The sequence below is a fragment of the Lepisosteus oculatus genome, chromosome 24, assembly GCF_040954835.1.
Source record: "Lepisosteus oculatus isolate fLepOcu1 chromosome 24, fLepOcu1.hap2, whole genome shotgun sequence".
Taxonomy (NCBI): domain Eukaryota; kingdom Metazoa; phylum Chordata; class Actinopteri; order Semionotiformes; family Lepisosteidae; genus Lepisosteus; species Lepisosteus oculatus.
In genome coordinates, this window is record NC_090719.1 from 1687138 (window position 1) to 1711686 (window position 24549).

General features: G+C 48.4%; 1 protein-coding gene across 1 annotated transcript in view; it reads right to left on the bottom strand.

The window, feature by feature from the left end:
* Positions 1-24549, bottom strand: part of cacna1ba (calcium channel, voltage-dependent, N type, alpha 1B subunit, a) — a 167031-nt gene that overhangs the window by 26934 nt on the left and 115548 nt on the right. Inside the window, exons 23-36 of the mRNA XM_069183194.1 lie at positions 24027-24214; positions 23217-23343; positions 22200-22329; positions 19737-19796; positions 19084-19190; positions 10166-10262; positions 9852-10012; positions 8883-9020; positions 7491-7692; positions 4473-4637; positions 3850-3960; positions 2582-2665; positions 632-748; positions 386-451 (exon numbers count right to left, since the gene is read on the bottom strand). Coding sequence (XP_069039295.1) covers positions 386-451; positions 632-748; positions 2582-2665; positions 3850-3960; positions 4473-4637; positions 7491-7692; positions 8883-9020; positions 9852-10012; positions 10166-10262; positions 19084-19190; positions 19737-19796; positions 22200-22329; positions 23217-23343; positions 24027-24214 — 1753 coding nt within the window. The remainder of the gene's footprint in view (positions 1-385; positions 452-631; positions 749-2581; positions 2666-3849; positions 3961-4472; positions 4638-7490; positions 7693-8882; positions 9021-9851; positions 10013-10165; positions 10263-19083; positions 19191-19736; positions 19797-22199; positions 22330-23216; positions 23344-24026; positions 24215-24549) is intronic.

Here is a 24549-nt window from a genome sequence, read left to right on the forward strand (position 1 = left end):
TTCACATGTATTGATTGTATTTTTGCAGAAAACCAAAGAGGTCATGTTCCTGGAGTTTCCTACAAAGTCTTTTATCTGGACCAGAGTGCGTCTTCTTTCAGCAGAGTGCCTTGAAATCTCCCACACGAGACGGCCGCCTGACTGAGAAAGTGGCCAGTTCCCTTTTGGGAGCAGGTTGCCTCTCAGTTGATTAAAATTTACTTTCAATGCTAAATGACAAACTGCACATTCCTAATTCAGTAAAAGAAAGGATCTCCTCGCAGGATCACCTTATTCAGTTCTTACTGGAATATGGGAGCCATTTTTAGTGGCGAGCACGTTTCACAAGCGCAGTAGAGGGAGCAGAAACCTTCATACTGTATTACTACCCAGATAACCCACTTACTTGCATTCCGATGATGGCGTAGATAAAAAACAGCATTGCAATCAGAAGGCAGACGTAAGGCAGGGCCTGGAACAAGGACAGCATGACAGTTAAACATGGGCTGGCAGAGACAGAGCTGAAAGTTTTGCGCAGAGAAACTAATATGCTTTTCCCACTTGCTCATCAAACAATGTCATTTTAACAATGCGGAGCACATCACCCTACATCACCTGATGCTACAGGTACAGCAGACGATGGCCAGCTTACCTTGAAGGACTGGACAAAGGTCCAGAGCAGAATCCGAATGGTGTAACCCTGTCGCAGAAGCTTGATGAGTCGGGCAGCCCTGAACAGCCTTAGGAAACTGAGGTTGATCAGCTTGTTCTAGGAACCAAACCACAGAAATCAGACCTCTGGCTTAGACACCGCAACAACCTGTCTCTTCCACATGCTTCCAGGATGATGTTGAGCGCAAAGGCTGCTCCCAGGATCACGTCGAGACCCAGGGCGCCTAGAGTGTTATTTGCCTCGAATGAACGAGGCAAATTTATTTCCTGAGCTAAACATGCATAAGGATGTAGGGATGATCTCTAGAATTTAGGTGTACAACACCAGCAGGCTCTCTAGGTCTGCTGAAATCATTGAGAGCTGAAGTGGTTAGGGGAAGTTTCAAAGTGGCGCGTGCAAGCTAATGATCAGCTCAGTAAGGTCATAAAGGGCAGGGGTGAAAAACATGCAAACACTGCGTCCTTCCAGGAGCCCCTGCTCCAGATGTACTTCCACATGCCTGAACTACATATCCTGAAGCACAACGCAAGGTTCGATTCTGTTAAAGGCCCTACCTTCGCTGCTCTGCCTCTTCAGGAAAAATCTGGAAGCTTTATTTCTGCAGCTGGACCCAACAGAGTGGCAGCTCTGCCTGCTCTGAGTCAGTCCCACCACCTTGTGCTTCCTTTCAATCCGTGAGCTGTGCTCACGAATCTGTGTCGACTTCGCCAGCGATTGCTGCCTTACAGCCTGTTGTTAATAAGGCAGCAGACAGCCCCATGTCTTGTGTGACACCAAAAGGAAAACTTTCTTTTTGCATAGTCTCTTGCATTTCTGTTTCTTTTTACTGCCGTGTTTCTGACAGCAATTAACTTGAACAGCCACATGTGAATCTGACACTAGGATGAACGCTCAGACATTTGGATGAAGACATGCTTGGAGCAAGAGGAAGATGACAACGAGGGGGGCAGAGACGGGGGGCAGTGGTCGGGTAGGGCGGGGTCCAGCTGCGTGGAAGAAGCGCCACTCACCGATGTCTGTGGGTCCAGGGATGCCGCGGAGGGGCGTTGGCAGTTATTCGTCCGGCAGAGGGAGCGTGTGCCGCCAGGAGGAGAGAATCGCACATCGGAGGTATGGAACGCACAGAAGAAAGTGGGACAGAGGCCAGGAGAGGGAGGGAGAAAAGAGGAGCCAAAAAAGAAAAGGTAGTGGAGTGGATGAACAGGCCAGGTCCAGTCCACACAAACTGAGAGAAGAACAGACCTAAACACTGTGTAGCGCAAGGGGAAGAAACCCAGGCTAGAGTGAACTCACTTGCTGCTGGTTAATCAGCTTGTGTGTGCGAGACTACAGGCCCAGCCAGTGCTGCACACTGACAGAGGTGCTTTCTTGGCCCAAACGCTTAAATCAGACTCTGCTTTACACATCAGAAGTTGCTGGAGAGGGCCTCGTCTGTTTCTTTCAGAACTACCCTTAATCCCTCTTCTTATTATCTGCGCTCCAGTGCCATTAACTCTTAAGTAGATTCATAGTCATTTTCTTGGTAAATTGTTTATCCTATTACCAATAACCCCCAGCTGCTTCCACTGTCATGAGTGACCAAGTTTGCTTCCTAGCCTGACTGCACTGCTGAGAACTGCACTCACAATCCCAGAATTAATGACAGCATGCTCACACAGTCACACACACACACAAGCACGCTCACACGCAATCAAACGTAGTGTACTCACATGCACATGATACTCACACAGCAAACACACATGCAGCACACATACTCACATGCACACAGAACACACACATTCACACATACACCTTCACAATAAACACATACAGTACATTCACGCAGCCCACATACTCACATATAGCACATACACTCACAAGCACACAGAACACATTTTCACACGCACGCGCTCACACAGTCTGACTGCTATGCAAGGTGAAAGCACTTACATTAATTTCTGTGACCAATATATCAGTTATACTTCCCAATACTGTCACAAAATCAAACACGTTCCAGGCATCCTTCAGGTAGTTCTAAACAGAAAGAGGGACAAAAGTAGTCTCAGGGTTTCTGCACATTTTCATTCCACACGGCCACGTCATTTAGAATCGGAGCTGTCTCCTCCTCCTCATGGCTTCTACCTTAAGGTTGCTCTTTCCTTTGCTCTCTTACAGCATCAGGACTGTAGTTGCCCTACTCTGGTAGAGACTTGAAATAATCCGTAAAGAACAGTTTATTTCACAACTTCTAGCTTTTCATTGCACAAAGCAGTGGATCACTTGGCCTCTGGTTGAGGGGATGCAAAAGGCCTTTTATAAATGTGTAATACACATGTTTTTAACTCACAATTTAACAACAATGAAGCATTTATACCGAACATGTCAGAATATTGCGGAAATCAGATAGTACCAGTTAGTATCTGGCTGACAAATGCAAACCCAGTTCCTCATGAGGATTACTTTGGAGTGGTTGCTGGTTTAGAGAAATCTCCATTAATGCATTGCAGCAAGCCAGTATTTCACAGGACCTGTCACAAATATCACTGTCAAAGTGCTTGAAGGATTAACTGAATGGCTTCAAAAAGTGCTGCAGGAATAAAGGCAGCAAGTAATTAAATGCACTGCTGTCTTTGCTCAGATTTCTCCCGTGTCCTGCCCTGTGCGTCACCTCACTTGGAGCAGAGAGGCAGCTACACTCCAGCTCTGCCGAAGTGGCCTGTCCAGTTGGCCTCGCTTCCCAGAACAAGAACCGAGACCTGAGAGACAGGTGTCAGATTTGCGGATGAATATTCTACTTTTCCCGAAAATACTTTTGCTTTATTCACTGTTCTTTGTCGGCTTTGTATTAAGGTGATCAATGCAGGTGCCAACACAAGGCTTTTCACCGTATCAAGAAGGCAGGCAAGATCTTAAATTTCATGTAATCCCAGTCAATGTTATATGGCCTGTCATAGAGACCCATAAAATGTATAAACCACATTTTCAAATCCCCACAGTGAGCTGAAATGCAGAGTTTAGTGGATTTGTTGGTTACCTTATAGCAGTGATTAAACCTCTTTAAAGTCATGCTCTTTCATAGCAGTTTGGCTTCTAGATTTTAACACTGGAGCTAAGCTTTCTAAGACAGCAAGCAGACCGTTGTTGCCACAGATTCTATAGGCAGACACACAGTAAAAAACACAAGTAAAGAGGTGAACTGCAGCAATGAGCATATTTACCAGGGCACCAAATGCAATAATCTTCAGGATGCACTCCAAGGAAAACAGCGCTGTAAACACAACGTTCAAGTACTTCAGCATTGCCTCGTACACCACTGGAGCCCCATAGAACTGATGGAGAAAACAATCAGGAGTTAGGAATCTGAGCTCTAAAGTTAACACGACCACGTCTCAGCCCAGTGTTCACAGAGGGCAGAGACAGGCCAAACAAGAGAGAAGCACAAGGCATGTCTTTACACAAGGGTGTGCTATGCAGCTATGCTGCTGAAGCCTGAATCCTAGCTTCTTTCATGACACGTCTGGATGAGATCCTGGGATCCATGAGTAACTACCAATTACTATCAATTAATAACTACCAACGAGACAACACATAAAAGGAAATCCCACATCAAAATCATCTTCGAAATCTGCTTTCAAGCTGATAAGTTAGTGGGTGAATAGTTCTTTATTGAAGTATTTGTTACTGTACGTTTCCAGAATAAAAACTGTCCGGGTCTCTCTAGCACGAACGGAGCACATTGATGCGTTACCGGCAATTCTATCGAAGGGTTCTTTTCATTCTTCTGGAGATATGATTTAAAAAAGCCGTTTTGGGGGTTTTTGCCCACCCCCAGGGTACTGACCTTCATCATGAGCACCACAGTGTTGAGCGCGATCATGGCCATGATGAAATACTCGAAGGGCGGCGACACCACGAACTTCCACATCTTGTACTGGAAGGACTGCTTGTTCTGGGGCATGTAGCGTGTGAGGGGCTTGGCGCTGATGGCAAAGTCGATGCAGGCCCTCTGTCACGAGTGAAGGGAGGAAGGGAGGTTACACAAAGGGCTGCAGGAGCGTGGAGCAAGCTCCCCCGCCACTTTGCTGGAGCCGGTACTTTTACTTCTTTCAAGAAATGGCTGGATGAGACCCTGGGATTGGTCCACTCATAACTACCGAACGGGCCAAACGGGCAGAACAGCTTCTCTCGTTCTCTCGTTCGGGGCCCTGTCTTTTGCTCTTCAGTGGCTTTCTGGATAGCACCTTTAAGACCCCACGAGACGGGGAGTCCTGGGGTCTGTCCATTTTCCTTATATTCCTATCCCTCAGCAGCGTCTATCCCTCCATATAGCTCAACCCAGTAGGGGTCTGGAATCTGCTGTCTGCTGGCCCTCCCACATTTCCAGGCCCTCATTCTCACTGCTCCCATCCAGGAGGTAGACATCTCCAGGACCCATCTCACCATCTCTCTCCGGTTACCCTAAAAACTAAAGCCCCTCAGGTGTGAAAATTCCCTTTTTTCCCCCCCATTTAGCCAAGTGCAGCCAGCCCTCCTCACTCACTCAATGGATAAAACCTGGAAGCTGTACTAAATCCACAGCTCACTTAGTAAAGTCACTAAGAGCGAGAGCTGGACACTGAACTCCAACGCCACTCTGAACTGTCCATCACGCCGGGCCGAAAGCTTATTCAAATTAATTTCGTCTGATGCCTTTATCCAAAGGAACTTACAGTGTCACAAAATATTAAACAGCCGGGTATTTAGGGCGGGATCCACGTGGGTGTTCGTTTGTGTGTGGATACCCTGTTCAAGGGTAAGAGCACAGTCCTGCTGGCTACAACAGTGTGCACTTGATAATGAGGGACAGTAAACTGTTTTTGCAGATATAAGCCTATGAGATCTCACATGCAGAATGATTAAAGTTAAAAACTGAGGGATGTACTGCTGGACCTTTAAAGCTTTCTTATGGAGAGAGCCAATAAAATAAGAAAATGCCGATTTAACACAGAGAACGTGCTTTTAAGAAACCTGTTGTGGGTTGTGTCACAACCCTTAGCTGTGAAGCGGTTTCCAGAACTCAGATGCTCCTGGCAAACAATGTCTTGCAGACTCTGCAGTACACAGGACTCCATGCGCTTGAAAACAATGGTTTCAACAGAAATAATCAATAAAATCAGTAAGTGGTTGACACCGAGCAGATCAGTGCCTCTTTCCAGCCTGATTGATTCACTGAAGAGACACCTCAGCCACGTTAATCACACTGTTCAGTGTGCTTGCATCTTGCTAGCCTCACGGCCAAATAAAAATTATGAATGCACAGAATATCCAGACCTGAATCTCAGCACACAGCACTGCTGCAGAGTGAAGACATTATGACTCAGGCCCCACTGTCTGACTTTCTGTATCCCCTGTCCCAGGCTAGAACTGTATCAAATCTAAATATCCAGGGGAGGACAGGAGGGGACAGAAGAGTTTGAATATACATGCAAATCCCCTGTGTTTATCAAATTAACAGATGTGTGAACCTCAGCTGATGTTCTTTTATCTTTTGTGGCACAGATGAGTTTTTCCTGGGTTTCCATGCAGGCAGATGTTATTTCACACTGCTGGTGCACAGGCTGGCTCTGTCCGCCTGACAGGAGCCTGACGGATTTGTGTCACAGCTGCCTCACCAGGTTTGTCCCAGAGAAAGACAATGAGCATCTGGGGCTGGGGTATGAGCTGTCATGGCGATATGGTGCTGGCGCTGATGTATGATGCAGAACCAGCTTCTCACCCTCAATCCAAGCCGCTAATCAAATGATTGCAAAACATATTTAAACCTACTGTATATGCCTGTACAGCTATAACTGTGACCATTATTCAGAAGGCTGTCTGAGCATTCTGAGTCATACACGTTACTCATAGGATGAAATCTTAAACATAACAGACTTCATTAATTAATAAAGCATGCCTCTGGGAAATTAAATTATAAATTATCCACCGGGAGACAGGAGAGTGTGAACATTGATGGAAAAGCTTAGATCAGAAGTTATCTATACGATACAACACTACACTGTATTTTATTTATTTTCGGTATGCCATGCATAAATTATCTATGTATGGGTACGACATGCTGCGCTATGGACCATAAATACCCTATGGTCGGGACATGTGGGCTTGTGATAGGTTTTTGAAGAGTCAGCAACCTGAATTTTAACAATCTGACAATTCAGTTCTCACAATCACACCTTCGTTCACTCAGAATATACAAAAGATGTTCTTGTAAAACAATATACAGTAGCAGGAAACCCTACTAGCAATCACAGTAATTACTTGGCAAAGGTCAGGGGTATAAACTGCAATTTCAGATCATTTTAACTACATTTATTTAGTATTGAATTACTTAAATATTGAACGAAAATCCGCCTGCATCTTCTAGGCATTCAGGCAGAAGGTTTTCAAGCTACCGTGAACTTCAGGAGTTCCTGAAGGTGAGGTACCAGCTCAGAAACAGCTGGCTTTCATCAATTTTTGGCATCATCTATCAAGTCTGTCTTGCAGGAGATCGACAGGCAGACAGGGAGTGGCCAGATCATGTTTTGGAGGACACCTTGGTACAATTTTTTCAACTCTGCTTGCAGGCTTTTGGACAGCACACAGATGTAAGTACAGAAGTACCCTGAGCAGTGCAATGTGCTCTGCAGGACACATCAAAAGGAAACTGAAGACTAATGAAAGCCTGAAAAACAAAAACCCTTCCGCGGATAGTGCCCTGGAATGAGCCAAACATTTCCAATCCCAAGAGCGCCTAGCCATGGAAGAGCTCAGCTGCTGACTGGAGTTTGCAAAAGGAGTGTGGCTTGTGAGCCCCTTCTGCAGACGGGCTACAATAACCTACCTCGTTCTTCTCCAGGCTGCACTCAGACATGACCTTGTCCCCTTGCTCCTGGAAGGTGATGATGATGAGGGCCACGAAGATGTTGACGAAGAAGAAGGGGAACACCACGAAGTAGACCACGTAGAAGATGGACATCTCCATTCTGAAGCCCGGGCTGGGACCCTGATCCTCGTAGGTGGCGTCCACAGAGTGCTTTAGGACACTGGGCAGAGTGGGGGGTAATGGGAGAGATCAGGAGACATAGGAGGAGTCTGTCTTAGAAACCAAAGATCAAAAGAGAAGACTCATGAGGTTTTCATAACACTCTTCCTCCCAACAAGTAGGGGTCAATTAAACCCATTTCCCCTTAGTCATTTTGCACTCCTGCCCTTGCAGGGGCTCGGGCTGATCGAGGCTTACAGCAAGACCACCACCCCTCAGCCAGGCAGGAAGGCTCCTCTGCATATCCATTCGGACGCACAAAGCACTACTCTGTCCCTAAACTCCTGCAAATTCAGTAGGACCCGTAGGACTGCAGCCAGTTACACACAGGAAGCCTCCTTTTCAAACACCCCCTTTTATAAACTGTAGCAATGTGCTTTCTGATCTGTTCAGAACTCCGTTACTGGCCCTGTTGTAAGGCAATGTGACATGTAATTCAGTTATCTAATCATGTTCTGAATCTAAAATGCTATTTTCATCTTGAGGCTAGAATGTACTTTTGAAAAATTCCTTCTTTCGGGGAAAATGTAAAGTAGAAACCTCCTTTGCCTTTCCCTGGAACATTCAGTGTTAATTACGGTGACTTGCACAGCGCTTTTTACAAGACATTTTCCCAGGCCATTTATCTCATAAGAAATTCATACTAGTGAGTGAATCTGGGCAAGAGCTCTTAATGTGCTTCTGTATCGAGGACGTTCGCTCCAGAAACGAGCAGGATATCACTTCAAACAACCTTGTCAGCTGCAGCCTTTGATCTCGACAACAAAGACTAAAGTGAGGGCAGGCAGAAGCCCCGGTCCTGTTGCTGAGGGAAAGCCGGCACTGCTTTAGGGCTTCCGCCATAGAAAGTAAACCTATTCACCTGGCTGAGCTCAGCCCCCTCACCTTGCAGTACAGCGATCCTGGCTCGGCGCGGCCAGCACGCTGAACAGGTGACTTCAGCACTACAGCGCGACACTGACCCAAGAGAGACCACTAGCACGTCTGACACAATAAACGAGGTTCACACAACCTATTTCTGTGCCACTTCACACTCGTACCTGATTGAACTCGTCTGATTTCACGCACTAGAAAAAATCATTGAGAATGAACTGTTCTGATGGTATTATGAAAATCCTGATTTCTGGGACGCAGCCGGGCCCCCGCGAGCAGCCTGCGGCCAGAAGGGCGCGCGGTCCCCCGGTCACTCACGTGGGCCAGCCCTCGCCCGTGGACACGGTGAAGAGCGTGAGGAACGCCCACAGCACGTTGTCGTAGTGGAACTCGTACTTCTTCCACTCCCGGGGCTGCGCCGCCACGCCGTCCTTGTCGTAGTCCAGGAACTGACCCCTGCGGCCGCGGGAGAGAAGCCGTGAGAGGGACACCCGGCCCCCGGCCCCCTCCTCCGCCGAGCTGCAGGGGCGGGGGGGGGCCAAAGAACGCCGGAGCAGGGGCCCCGGAACAGAACGAGCGACTGCAAGCGGGCGTTTCGAGAAGAGTGACCCGCCGGCGACCGTGAACATCAGGGGACCTGTTCTGCAGGTCCAAAATGTGTGTTTGTACATCTGCATGCAAAAGCTTTCATAAAGACAACTAGCACCATTATTATGGTAGAGCATCATTTTAACATCGCTGAACAGTGGCTTCATAATCCCTTCGTGACTGCGACATGAGACATTATCATCACACATAATGCTTGGGACATGTGCAAATGGCATAACGTGCGCAAGAGGTCATGACATTTATTTTAGCATTGTACCAGGCGCTATAAACGGTGCTAAATCAAATGTCATGACCTCTTACGCAGAGTTTATGTCATCTGTGATTATAACATCTTGTGCAGCAGCTACGCAGGCATTATGAAGCCATTATGCCATCGTTTTCTTTTTCCCCATCGCCATCAGTGCCTTCACAAGGCTGTTGCCGAGATCATTTTCAACACCCCCTTCTTCTGGAGGCTCAGTGGAACCGTGGCAGCGCTCCGGGTCGCCCCTGTCCGGCCCGTTCGCCCGTCTGCCCGTCAGATGACGGGCAGGACTGCCGAGGCATGCTGGGAACATAGCACCATCGACAGCGCTGTGCGAACGGGCAGCTTTGGAGAAGATCAAGCAGGAGAAGAGCGAACGGCGAAAGCAGAAGAGAGGAGCACGCCAGAGCCAGAGCAGAGGTCCAGGCCGTTACCTGCAGTCCTTCTTCAGCTCCTTGGACTCGTCGGTGCAGTAGAAGAACTTGCCCTTGAAGAGCTGCACCGCGATGACAGCAAAGATGAACATGAAGAGCATGTAGACGATGAGGATGTTCAGAACGTTCTTCAGGGAGTTCACCACGCAGTCGAACACAGCCTGGAGGGAGCGAGACATGTTGGACGGGAAAGATAAAGGCACCTTTTCTAAACCTTTTCCACCCCCACCCAGGTGTCTGAGAAGCGGGTTTCTGGGATAAATATTTTAACAATCAGTCTCCAGTCGCTGGTGCTCCATGTGTCCTGACGGTACCTTCAGTTTAGGCAGCCTCTTGATGGTCTTCAGGGGACGCAGCACTCTGAGCACACGCAGGGACTTAATGGTGTTGATATCCTTCCCTTTGGTCCCTCTATACAGAACAAGCACACAGGGATCTTAGTCTTTGCGCAGAAGGAGCACGGTGCAGGAGAGCTGTACCGCTCAGTGTGACAGCAATGGCAAACTTTACTGTGAATGGTAACTGCAGTAAACACACTCGGCTGTAGTGAATTTTAAAAACCTGCAGGGTGTGGCAACGGCTAGCGACTGCTAAAAGCAGCTAATCGCGGATTAGAAAAGCAGGTGCAAATTGTTGTATCATTTCAAAACATTTACATTAAAGTTATAAAATTATTTTGGGCACAATGCATGCATTGAAGGTGAAGGCGAATCTCGTCACACTGAACATGTACCTCTGTTTTAAAGTTATACAGTATCAGATTCTAGGAGGGAAACAACAGGAGCAACACTGTAAAGAACTCTCATCTAAAGGATTCTTTACCTGCTCTACTGCAACAATATGTCGGCATTGTAAAGTGTTCCAATGTCAGCCTGCGAGAGCATGGCCTTGCCATGTTAAGACTACATCTCAAATACACAGAAAAGTATCTGATTGCATTAGAGATTTCAGCACAATGTAACATTCTATGCTTAAGATTTACATACATTCTACATGTATGTGATGCTCGATTTCTAAAACAATTACAATAAAAAACATCCTTTACATGGCTTTATTATATATATTACCTTTGTGATGAAGGACTGATCACACCTGTGCATCCTAGAGCTTAACCCTGCTAATGCTCTCAGACCCTCCACTGACTAGTCACATGACTATCCAGACCATGCTCCTTTGTACAGTCATGTAATTCTGGATTGATTACATGGGTTAACGTGACATATTCTGCAGTTAATGCATGCATGGTAGTAAACATTATTCTACAGAAACCGACTATCTGTAAGTCTGGAATACTATTGGAATTGGACTATATCTATGTCATGATTAAACACTATACACTATTCATCTACACAACAAAACGCGATTCATATACAAAGGACAGTGGTTTTGAGTTTCTGTAGAATAACAGGCAAGTGAACATCAGATAAAAAGAAACACCCAACAGCGGGAGGTGAGTTTCTTCCAAGGGACCCTGGTTTTTCTCTGTTTTTTGTATCTGATAATCATAACACCTCTGACAATAAGCTACAAAGCTGAGAGGGTGAAGACACAAGCAACACAAAAATACCTGCAAAGGTACAATTTCAAAGTAAAACAAATGGTTATTTAGACTTAGAATTAAAAAGGGTATACTGTGAGGAAAATCAAGATGATAGAAGTTTACACAAAAATACTTTAAAAAAAATCTAGAAAACCCAGGATTATCCTCATCACAAGTGTTTGATAAAATATTTACTACATCATTTTAACCATGAATTTTCCATGGCGATAACGCTTTCCGAATGTGTAAGAGAAGCACAAATGTTTTGCATTCCACTGCTGTTCAGTCCAACCTTACAGACTCTCAGGCAGAACACCTTCGCATCTTCATTCGACTGCACACGGGCTGGACAGGGACAACAACCTCCAGATTATCACCTACGAGGCTCCTGTGATGCTTGTGGACAAGCAAAACCCACAACACTGTCGAGTCTCACTCGCTCTCTGGGGTTCATACTGTATACGAGTGAACAAGTCTGGATCGCTCCAAGTGAACAAATTAAACTGAACTGAACAACAAACAAACTCAGCCTTCTGCGCGGTGCAGGATCTAGTCTGCCCTTGTCAACATGCCATCATGATAAAGCTAGTCTCTGAGAAACCGCGGTGCCTTAATTTGAATCTAACGACGATGTCAATTAAGAAGGACGACGGCACTGTTTGTGATGTTTCATGTTAATGGTAGTCATTAACCCTGGGAACCGCATGGAGCATGCGGCTGTTAACAACCTACTGACTACAACACGCCAACACTGACGATTTCAACCACTTTCATAAAGATCTAAGCAATGGACAGAGTTTTCCTTATTTTCTACAGTGTGCGCTGCTGGATCTCGCTTTAGAAACCTTAGAGTTTCTCCCTGATGTTTTACACTGAATATATCGAGACATGAGGATCAGTACAGCTTCTGATCCAATCATCCCTCTAGAGAAATGTGGCTGAAGCCCCAGGGGCTCAGTGGCTGTGGGACATCGCCCTTTGCATGCCTGATGTTAGGTCTCAGGGTCCTGAGCCAACCTGGCTAGCTCTTACGGTCCACTGCTCTGCTCCAGGCCTCTTCAAACTTGTTGAGCTGAACAGAGAGAAGCTGGCACGCAGACCCCAGAGGGATTATTCTCTGAGAGCTGTGGTCTGGGGGCAGTGGAACTACAGGGGCCAGATTGGGCACAAAGCTGTGCTCCAGTAGGCAGACGGCCCTGCCTCAGGTGGCTCTTGCACAGACACAGTATTCGGCCGATCGTAACTGTTTCTTCAGAAAAAGGCAGAATCCTGTCAGCACACATAGGATAAGAGTAGCACATAAGCAACCCCCTCCTGCACCCAGAAGAGCTACTGGTTCGGGCTGTCACCAGAAGTGTGAGCTTCCAAACACCGGATGAGCAAATCTCCAAAAAACAGAACCTTTTTTTTCTGCGGCAAAAAGAATACAAATTTAAAACGCCAACTACAACAGACTGTTCTGAAAAGGTCAGCCTTCGCCTAAAGACATCAATTTTTGCAGAATAGTGCTTTTTCCACGCTGACTGTTTGTGATCAAGTCCTGAGCGCACTGGGCTCAACAAGACTCTGCTCTGTATGATGCAAGGGACTCGCAACTTACCGAAATTCATCCTCTTGTTGTTTTGACTTATATAACATAAATACTACATGAAAGGCTTATGTTTCAGGGCAGGAGCCTTCTTCTACAGATCCAGAGTGGGCTGCCCAGACACGGCATTATGGCCACATACATCATGGTGTGGTCATTTCACTTGGTTTTCTAGGTCTACTACACCAGCATGCAAAATCACCATGCTCTGATGCACATTAGTCTAGCATGCTCGCACAGTGAGTAGGGCCAGTGGTTAGAAATCAGACAACACACAGCAATGGCACTCTGATAGCTTTCCAAAGAAGCCCCGTGAAGAGGAAAAGAGAGGCTTTTAGCATTGACAGCAAACTCCAGCCAACTCCCACCCGAGGACGCCTGTTCTCAGTCCATCTCTGCAGCAGGACAGGAAACTGTCCGCCTTGTGTCACACAGGGGCAGTTAATCAGATGGAGGAGAGAGGAGCCCCTTGAAGACATCTCAGGACGTGGTCCCCACAGGAGTTTGAGTGGTCTTTTGCTGCTTACTGCTGTCCTTCTCTTAATTACGCAGATAACAGTGACCAACTGAATTTGTGAATTCCACATTCAAGCACTCTTCACACTAAAGTTTTCTGCTGTGATTGATCCAGACAAGGGGACACCAGTTAAAGAGACAATTCATTTCTGAAACCTCTTCCATCTTCAGGGACGGCTTCAATGCCCTGGGTCCTGGGTCTGGAATCTCATCTGGCAGGACGAAGAGTACCAGAGGTTCCCAGCGGGTCCTCCTTCCCCAGGCTCTCCTTGCCTGTTGCTCTTCTCTGTCCAGGGCCTGTCTGGTCTCACACCTCCTACATCCCCAGCGGCAAGTCAGCCTCACTCAGTCAGAAGAGGAGGAGGAGAAGGAGGCTTGAAAAGAGGGGGGGTGTCAGTCTTCGTCTTGGGGAAATGAAGCACATGGAAAGCGAGGAATGGGGGGAAAAAAATCACCCAGGAAAGAACACCCTTTTCACTCAGGACTCAACACGGAGGGCCTGCTTTGGGGGACTCTCTACCCCTTGAAGACCTACTGCAAAAGAGTGAAGAGGAGCTACAAGACCCCCCTTGGAGCATATTGCACATTAAAGTTTTTTTTTTAAACTCTGGAATCACCCATTGTTATGCTGTACTTTCTACGCCCCCCCAGTTTCTGGATCACCAACAGCGCCAGTTTGCCTTTGCTGCCAAGATCCTCGTACCACTTCGCCGGGAAGGAGGGGGAGGAGCAGATGTCCTCCGCCACAACACAAAGCAGGACCTTCTCTTCCTCTCGCCCACAGCAGAGCCTGCCTCGGCTCCAGGAGACATCCTGAGTGACGGCCCTCCAAAGCCAGGCCCGCAGGCAGCAGGCGAGTCCCGGGATTCACTGAGGATCCGAACCCCAGCCGGCTGAAGCCCGGCCCGACTCCAGAAGCAGGGGGCCAGCTGTGAGCCTCTGCCGGGGGATCTTGGTCCAAGCAGAGAACTCCTCTCCTTTCTCGTACAGCGAGTTGTCAGAAAGTGTCTCTGAAAGTACCGAGAAGTGTCTATTCCCACGACAATATGTCTCTTCTCCCTTAAGGGAAGAGGGAGGCAGCGCCCACACAGTGGAGCAGCAGCTGTCCACAAGGGAGGGAGGGAGGGAGGCGAGTGGCTCCCACTGCACAAACAGCAGATCCACCTGCAGATCCATCCAGGGCTCCCCTCAAGCGGGCTCCTGGCCGCCCCGTTTTGAATTTGTGCTTCTTTTTCTCAAAATCTGTCAAGGCTACACAGCTTCTAGAAAGAGAGTGACACACTGGGGTGTCAATGGAAAGCTCTCAGAGTGCCTGGCTGCACCTCCTGCTGTGTAGAGGAGAGGGGCAACACAGAAAGGAGAGGGGGCGCGGTCCTGGCTAGTGAGGACGAGGGGGGGTTCTGGGAGGGCCCCACCTGGTGACGGTTTGGTGCGATCTAAAAGCAGGGGAGCGTCAACAAAGAACAAACAAAGAAAAGTACAGGAAGAAATTACAAACCGCTGCACAGACATCAACATACAAATAGCTACATAGGCAGAAATAAACAGACTGAAATTAAACCAGATTAATTGTAATGATATTGGAAAATGACTGCCCCTAGAGTGAAGATTCACAGTTAAACGCTGTAATGTAAGACATTCAGAAAACATTGTAAGACACGTAAGGAATTATATAAGGAATAAGATATGGGTGAAGAAGCTGTCCTAGTTATAAGACACAAATAAATTCAAATAATAGGGAGACAACTTTTTAAAGGAAGACTTTAGTGATTTCTGAACTAGTGTCACTTAAATAATTATAATAATTATTATTATTATTTGCTATTAATTTGCATTACAGGCTGTGAGTTCTATGGAAGCTATACAGAAAACAAATTTTTAAAAATACCGTTCTGTCCACTGAGGAAAAATCCCTTTAGATTCTAACAGTCTTGTCCTCACTCTGTTAAACTACAGTTTACGCTGTGAGCTGACACAGAAATCAAGAGTCTAATATGATCTCTTCTGACAGCCAGTTCTCTCTGCGACAGCGTAAAACCAAAGACAGCCGACCGAGGAGGATTCTGGAGTCTTACACAACAGATTTATCACACACTCCGAAAGACTTCAGAACTACACAAGATTAAAGAGCTGAAAAAAACGAATCACGGAAAATGAAAACGTAACAATGACACGTGAGGTTACATGCAGTACACTGGATATTATAAATGGTATACGTTTGACTACAAATGGAAGATGGATCATAAAAAAAAACACGTCCCTGTTCATGTAAAAAGACATCGACTGAAAATGGACAGAATGAGCCCGCAGACGTACAGTACAGAGGTCACTGAATTGTGCAGGAAGTGGCTTCGTGCACCTCCCTCACACCGATCTCCACTAGAGCTCTCGCAGAGCCCTGTGAGTCAGCTACTGCGGCAGACAATGTCTGATTCAGGACCTGACTGGGGATTTATGGAATGGTGTGACTGTTGGGGCCCGTGCTGTTCCCCGGGAAACAGCGGAAAGACGGACGAATTCCATGAAGACATGAAGGAACGCGGCGACGTTCTGTGCAGAGGTGGCGATTGTGGTGTGAACTGCACAGGGTGCGACTGCCACAGAAGTCAAGCCATCAGCCAACCACAGACCAGACGCTCCCAACAAGTCCAACAGCGGTGCACCAGAACTCTGTCAACGGAGAGGCTGCCCTTCAGAAATGCTGATTCCTTGCTTTATGCTTTGAATTACTGAATTATTAATAAGGTATGAATTATTTTTATTCTTGGTGTCGTTGGCACTGATCTACAGCTTATAACAGGCATCGATCAGTTCTTAACAATATGCTTCTGCAGCATGAAAGCACATCTTCACATGCATCCTGAGACATACTGTAACTGTCAGGTTTAGACTAAGCCTGGAAAGTGTATGTTGAGTGCGATGCTTCTTATGGCCGCTGATTCACACTGAGACACGTGGGACTTAGGTTCTTGAACATTTAGTTGGTTACTATTCCTGTTCTGAGGTACAGAAACCCGACATTAACTCTTCACATGCAGACTTGGTTTCCACATTTCACTGTTCTCATTTATGTCAGTTTAAACTCTTGACAGTTTGTGCTACAGGTAGATGTAACCTGGCTTTCATCATGGTCAGAGAACCCCCTTGAGTTACAGCAATGGCCTATTGCTCTGAACTGGATACGTAATTTTTCTCTCTGAGCTGTGAAGTATCTCACCTGTGCCAAGATCAAGGCTTACGACCCCTGTCATGTGACGGGGGTCTTGCCTCATTTACATCATCCAAAGGCTTAGACATTTTGCATATGAACAAAGATGTCACTGGAAGGCATCAGGTTTGTTTTTTCCAACCAACGCTGTACCACATAACTGTCTAATACACATTTAAAAGTTAGGGTGCCAGTGCCCCTAAATACATCGGGCTGAGCTTACAGAGTTAAAAGTCCCACAGTCTGTAAGGTTATTCTGTAATCACATTACTACAGCTGTAGTATTTAATTGAGATTCCAAGCATTGTGGTAAATGAGTGCTTATTAACAAAGCAACTACTACTTTGCTAAACATGCAAAAATGAGTGGCTTCAGTTTGTACCTCAGAAAATAAACACACTAGAGAAAAAATGTTTTACATCCTCAAAAACACTTTGCAATTGCATCTCTCCTGTTAGCGCTAACGCCCCTGTGAAAGGCGAAGGGGCAGGACACACAGGCGAATGAATGAGGTGAAGCCAGATGGACAGGTGACCATGGGGCTGCACGAGAGACCGCATGCTGTGGTCAGCGACTGGAGGAGGGTGAGCATACTCCCCCTAGTGGTGTGCCCAGACAGTGACAGGCAGAAGAGTATGAGTGCATTACCCCATGAAGCTCCTGCACAAGGTCCAGCAACAAGGAAGCAGAGGAAGAGTCAGAATTCGTTATGTACAAAACTCCACAGCACCAGGTAACAAACTCACACTTACCATCACAGGACAGTGAGAGAGAAGGAGAGAAGAGAGAAGCACACAAGCACAGCCCAGCCTCTTGCACTGTCTGAGCCATTCGTATGCGAACACTCTGCACAGTCTTCTCGCAAATACAAGATAACGTCTGTCATTTATACCTTCCCAATTACAGAACTGAAGTGCTGCAAATATCCACAGGCAGCTGGCCTTCAGTCTATTGCCTTACTGGTTGTTACTGAAATGATACGCACATTAGTTAGCAGAAGGCTCATTCAAGTCAAACTTGAGCAGCCGGAGGCGAGCTCAGGCACATCAGGTGTGCCTTCGTGAGAGGATGTGTGGTAGCCTATATGCACTCATGAAGTCTACTGCCGAAGAACTTTTTATTATCAAATGCCTCCCGAACATGAGGCTTAATATTCCAGGCCCGATCAAAACAGATCATCGGAGAAGACCAAAATGTGTGCTCAGATCTTTCCCTTCTCCTAAACCCTTTTTCCATTTGTCAGAACCTGGTAAAAAGTAAGAGCAGGGTAGCAAAAACAGAGAAGGTTAATATACAGAAGTTAATAGCACACAGGCAAGAGGCAACAATTGGGCTGGTCAATAGGTGGCAGTGTGGTACTGGGCAGGACATTTTGATATAATCAATCCCATGAAATCTGTATCTCTGAAGTTATCATCTGATATTTTCACCAGCGGTGAGGCTGCAGACAGATTGCTCTGAAGTCAATAGAACAGATGGATGTTTTGCATGTAGTGTGAAACTGTGTGCCTGACATGAACGGAAGTTGTTCCTTCTATAGAGAATCTGTTAGTCTCTTTTCTTGGAACCTGGGGCGCCGGGGGTTTCATCAACCGCTGCAGCTGAACATGAAAAGCTTCTGGAGGATGTTCTGAGCCAAGCAGCATGGCCAGCAGACCATCTCACATGTGCCATTAAAAGAACAGAGAGGAGGAGAAATACAGGTGACACTGAAAAGCAATTCATTATTCATTTCAACAAAGGGTACAGACTCCCATCTCTGACGAGAAGCGGAGTTACTGTAAGATGACAGAACTTCACAACCATCGGCAAGTGGGATCATATTTTTTAATATCTTGTCTCTACAGAATATCCACCCATTTTCTAGCCACTATATCCAGTTCAGGGCCGCGGGAAAGCCGGAGCACCTGACGAAAAGGGTGAAATACCAACTCCACACAGAAAGCACCCCAGGTCCAGAAGTGAACCCAGGGCCCCAGAGCTGCGAGGCCACAGCGCCACCCCTCTAAAGGACAATGATTACATATTCATACAATTATATATTAATTTGCATAAAAAAGAAATTATTCATTTATTTACACACACACAATGTAATTGTGTGTAAGTAAAAATGTAGGTACCAAGTAACTGCACACTTAAAGTGAAGTGCAGATATGTTCTTGACAAGGTCCTACCAAGTGGTTGTTTGCAACAGAATACAAGTGGACATTTCATCTTTAAGGTAAAACCCATTTTACCGATATCTTCATCCACCCCCAATCGATTTTTTTGTTGTTATTAGTGTGTCAGCCTGAGCCACTCCGGTCTCCCAGAACTCACATCAGGGCAAACGCCTGCAACCTCCAGGCATAAATATATAGAGAGAGAAGATTTTACTTACGAAAAAGCAAAGGCCACCAAAGCACCACTGACAACTATGAAGTCCAGGATGTTCCAAAGGTCCCTGAAGTACGATCCAGGGTGGAGGAGCAAACCCAGATCGATCATCTTCAAAAACGACAACAGGGCAAGCTTTAATTACAACAGGCAGGCAGTTCTTCTGGGTAGGAATCCTGTCTGTGTTCCCATCTTTTCAGACACTGAGGAGTTCCAAATCACTACGTTAAAAACTGATTAAAAGATTTATTTCTTGTTAATGTTACTGTATATGTTATAAAAATCAAGCCATCAGAAAACACATCTCCTGAAAAATATCTGAGACAGACAGCTTCAATTCCGTTAAACCAAATTAAAAACGTGCCCAGAAACCTTCCTGAGGCCGACTTCATGAAAGACTTTTTGTCAGAATGTGAGGCTAAAGTGGGAAACTGTGCAGCTCTACATCTTACTGGCAATCATGCCAGTTTCTCTCAGGCTGCAAGGCTGAAAACACTCTAAGATTTTCTGGGAGAAGTGTTCAACACACGGCATGATACTGTACTAACGCCGCAGTAAAAAGCAGAGGGGCAGGACACAGTGGAAGGTGAAAGGTGAGCCAAGGTAATACTTACAATAATTAAAATCAGTAATAATCACACACCACACACTACTCACCTTAATCACCATCTCAAATGTGAAAACTCCCGTAAAGACGTAATCCAAATATTTGAGCACCTGGATGAAAAAGGTAAATATGATACAACTCGAAGGGAAAAATCATATCTGCATGCCAATATACCAATATGAGCTGTTTAAACAATGTGAATTAATCAAAAAGCTGCATAGAAAAATTTAAAATATATTAAATATGTTAAATGTTAAATTGCCTTTTTTTGAAAGAGGCATTTTCAGAATGGAACTGTTCTGTACATCTAACCTGGAGAGCTGTAAGATTATAGGTTACGTGACCTCAACAAATTAATTCAATGGTTCAATCAAGGGATACAGGGCACTGCTGAAATGAAAAACAGAAAACCCCAGGACTAGGATGGGAAACCTCCTCTCAGTATGGGTGTTTAGGTCTGGCCACACACAATGCAAAAGACTGCATATGAGTCAACAGACACTGGCATCACTGTGGACAAAAATCCACACCTTTCTTGTTAAACAGGAACATGCTGAATTGAGAGCCGTACTGAGGCACATCATTGTCCAAGGGCTGGGATGGGAGCGGGGGTCCTGGGGCCGGGAGAATGGGAGCGGGGGTCCTGGGGCCGGGAGAATGGGAGCGGGGGTCCTAGGGCCTGGAGAATGGGAGCGGGGAACCTGGGGCCGGGAGAATGGGAGAGGGGAACCTGGGGCCGGGAGAATGGGAGAGGGGAACCTGGGGCCGGGAGAATGGGAGCAGGGGTCCTGGGGCCGGGAGAATGGGAGAGGGGGTCCTGGGGCCGGGAGAATGGGAGCGGGGGTCCTGGGGCCGGGAGAATGGGAGCAGGGGTCCTGGGGCCGGGAGAATGGGAGCAGGGGTCCTGGGGCCGGGAGAATGGGAGAGGGGGTCCTGGGGCCGGGAGAATGGGAGAGGGGGTCCTGGGGCCGGGAGAATGGGAGCGGGGGTCCTGGGGCCGGGAGAATGGGAGAGGGGGTCCTGGGGCCGGGAGAATGGGAGAGGGGGTCCTGGGGCCGGGAGAATGGGAGCGGGGGTCCTGGGGCCGGGAGAATGGGAGCGGGGGTCCTGGGGCCGGGAGAATGGGAGCAGGGGGTCCTGGGGCCGGGAGAATGGGAGCAGGGGTCCTGGGGCCGGGAGAATGGGAGAGGGGGTCCTGGGGCCGGGAGAATGGGAGCGGGGGTCCTGGGGCCGGGAGAATGGGAGCAGGGGTCCTGGGGCCGGGAGAATGGGAGAGGGGGTCCTGGGGCCGGGAGAATGGGAGCAGGGGGTCCTGGGGCCGGGAGAATGGGAGAGGGGGTCCTGGGGCCGGGAGAATGGGAGCGGGGGTCCTGGGGCCGGGAGAATGGGAGCAGGGGTCCTGGGGCCGGGAGAATGGGAGAGGGGGTCCTGGGGCCGGGAGAATGGGAGCAGGGGGTCCTGGGGCCGGGAGAATGGGAGCAGGGGGTCCTGGGGCCGGGAGAATGGGAGCAGGGGTCCTGGGGCCGGGAGAATGGGAGCAGGGGTCCTGGGGCCGGGAGAATGGGAGAGGGGGTCCTGGGGCCGGGAGAATGGGAGAGGGGGTCCTGGGGCCGGGAGAATGGGAGAGGGGGTCCTGGGGCCGGGAGAATGGGAGAGGGGAACCTGGGGCCGGGAGAATGGGAGAGGGGAACCTGGGGCCGGGAGAATGGGAGCAGGGGTCCTGGGGCCGGGAGAATGGGAGAGGGGGTCCTGGGGCCGGGAGAATGGGAGAGGGGGTCCTGGGGCCGGGAGAATGGGAGCGGGGGTCCTGGGGCCGGGAGAATGGGAGAGGGGGTCCTGGGGCCGGGAGAATGGGAGAGGGGGTCCTGGGGCCGGGAGAATAGGAGCGGGGGTCCTGGGGCCTGGAGAATAGGAGCGGGGAACCTGGGGCCGGGAGAATGGGAGCAGGGGTCCTGGGGCCGGGAGAATGGGAGCAGGGGTCCTGGGGCCGGGAGAATGGGAGCGGGGAACCTGGGGCCGGGAGAATGGGAGAGGGGGTCCTGGGGCCGGGAGAATGGGAGAGGGGGTCCTGGGGCCGGGAGAATAGGAGCGGGGAACCTGGGGCCGGGAGAATGGGAGCGGGGGTCCTGGGGCCGGGAGAATAGGAGCGGGGAACCTGGGGCCGGGAGAATGGGAGCAGGGGGTCCTGGGGCCGGGAGAATGGGAGAGGGGGTCCTGGGGCCGGGAGAATGGGAGAGGGGGTCCTGGGGCCGGGAGAATGGGAGAGGGGGTCCTGGGGCCGGGAGAATGGGAGCAGGGGTCCTGGGGCCGGGAGAATGGGAGCAGGGGTCCTGGGGCCGGGAGAATGGGAGAGGGGGTCCTGGGGCCGGGAGAATGGGAGAGGGGGTCCTGGGGCCGGGAGAATGGGAGAGGGGGTCCTGGGGCCGGGAGAATGGGAGCGGGGGTCCTGGGGCCGGGAGAATGGGAGAAGGGGTCCTGGGATGGGCCGCGAGTGGACGCTGTACAGGACTCACGTTGTTCCTGGGGGCGTCGGCTTGCACAGGGTCCTCGGCGGCCAGGGCGATGCTGCTCATGGCGATCACCACCAGGATGCACATTTCGAAGTAGCGCAGGTTGACAATGTAGTGGCATAGCCTCCGCACCCTGCACACAGCACAGCACAGCCTCAGAGCAGATTCTCACTCGGCCCCCGACAGGAGGGCATGAGCCCTTCATCAGCTCGTGCTCTAAATTTAGTCTGTAAGTCTTACACCATCCATAGGTACTGATGAATGTCGGCGGAAATGAAATAAATGTCGGACCATTTTTGTAAAAACTGAAAACAGAACTGAAAAATCTCACTTCTCAGCTGTTATCCTTATTCTTATATGAAGGACCTCACAAATTCTCAGACTACTGAAATCAATCTTTATATTGTGAATTCTGATCAAGGACATATCCTGACTTTATAAGCCCACATCTGTAAGTTTAAAGTGAGACACAAGGGTCTGTCTTAAAGCCCTCTTTTAGAGCACATCCACAACATCAAGCCAATGGGCCTCTTGAGGATCAACAGTAGAAAGATGAGAGAAGTGACACGCGTGGAAACTAGAGGGAAAGAACTTTTATAAACTGAGGCACACGGGAGAAACAGGTACTTCTTTACCCAAAGGGTTGCGGGAGTGTGGAACAAGGTGCCCAGTTATGTCTCTGAAGCTAAGGCACTGGCATCTCTCGAGAACTTGGGTGGGATCTTCAGATCAATTAACTCCCTGCAAATCAGCTACTGTAGGGAGGCCAAATGGCCTCTTGTCACGCGTAACCTCTCCTCCGTTTATATTAAAAAGAATAAAAATGAACAAGGGAAAACTGTCCCGAGAGATACTGCTGTCCCACAGTCAATACACAGTAACTCAAAATAAGCATAGTTATTGAGAAACTAAGCGCACAAAGAAAAGGCGAGATTTCATCTCCCTGCCAACATCCACACTTCGGCTCTAGCACTCCCACCCAAGACAGAGGAGCTGGGAGAACGCCCCCGGGACACTCACGGGTTGGTCTGGCTGAACACGAACATGGAGCTGTAGGGCAGGATCTGCTTCGGCCCGTTCTTGGTCATGTCTTCCAGGCTCTTCTTCTCCTCGGTCTTCGGCAGCGTGTCACAGTCGATGCTGTTCACTGAAGGGGACGAGCAGACCTCACTGTGAAAGCCCGCTGACCACCTGACGTGGTTTAGCACATGGGAACAACAAGACTCCCCTTCTGAAACAAACCCCTCAGTAACAATAAAACGAAAGCCTCTGTATTTGTTCTGTGCAGGACTTGACACAGTAGGTTACACCAACAATCATTAACTCTCACAGTAGTCGCTATCTTGTGGTCATCAGAGTTCCCACAATTGCTCTTATATGAGCAAGCCAGCTTCTGACGAACAATCACAACACCATCTCAAAAAATACTGTAACAGCTTATTATAACATATAGCTATAACATTATAACATATAACATAAAGTATAGCTTTACCACTGAAGAATAAACTACATAATACAGTACACTGCTTCTTTGAACAGCATCAACAAAGTCAGTGAAGGTGTGCACACACTGGGAGAGGTATTAGTAGGACCAGTAGGGAGCCCTCACCACACGGTCTATGTGGTAAGCACTGACAGTATTTTTTTCCCTGAGACGATGGTTGTGATTGTTCATCAGAAGCTTATGAGCTTAAATCAAGAGGAAACTCAGTGACACCGAACCACGAGATAGTGAGTGTTATGAGAGTCAATGAGGAGTGATGTTGTGTAATGTGTCCAGCCCTACACAGAGCGCCAACCCAGGCCCTGGGACGCGGCGGGGACACTGACGGGGGATGACGGTGGTCTCTCCTGGGGGGGCTGTGACAGTCAAGGGGATGGCGACGGTGCTGGCGTTGTTGACTGTCTGGGCCGTGCGCTTGACGTTCTTCTGGTTGTCCGAGTCCTCGGGCTTCTCCCCGCCCAGCTGCTGCGGGGTGGTGGCCAGGGCGCTTGTCCCCGCGTCCGCCTGCTTCTCCCTGCGGGTTCGAGGAGGAAAACGACAGCCCTCAGGCACGGAAGGGTGAGACAGGCGGAACCCCCCACCTCGAGGCGCCAGGCAGAACAACCACAACACAGCCAGAACAAAACTCTGTCTGTGTGTCAGATCTAGAGCAGCTCACAGTGCTTTGCGAACAGAACCCTCAGAATATACAATATAAATATACAAAGTCATCAAGAATATACAGTATATACACATTGCAATCATTAACAGAAAATCTAAAGGACCCATGATGGACAGGAGCAAAAACTTGTTAACGAGAACTACAACGAAAGGTCTCTCGGGATGCTAATCACAACATTTACCCCCTAT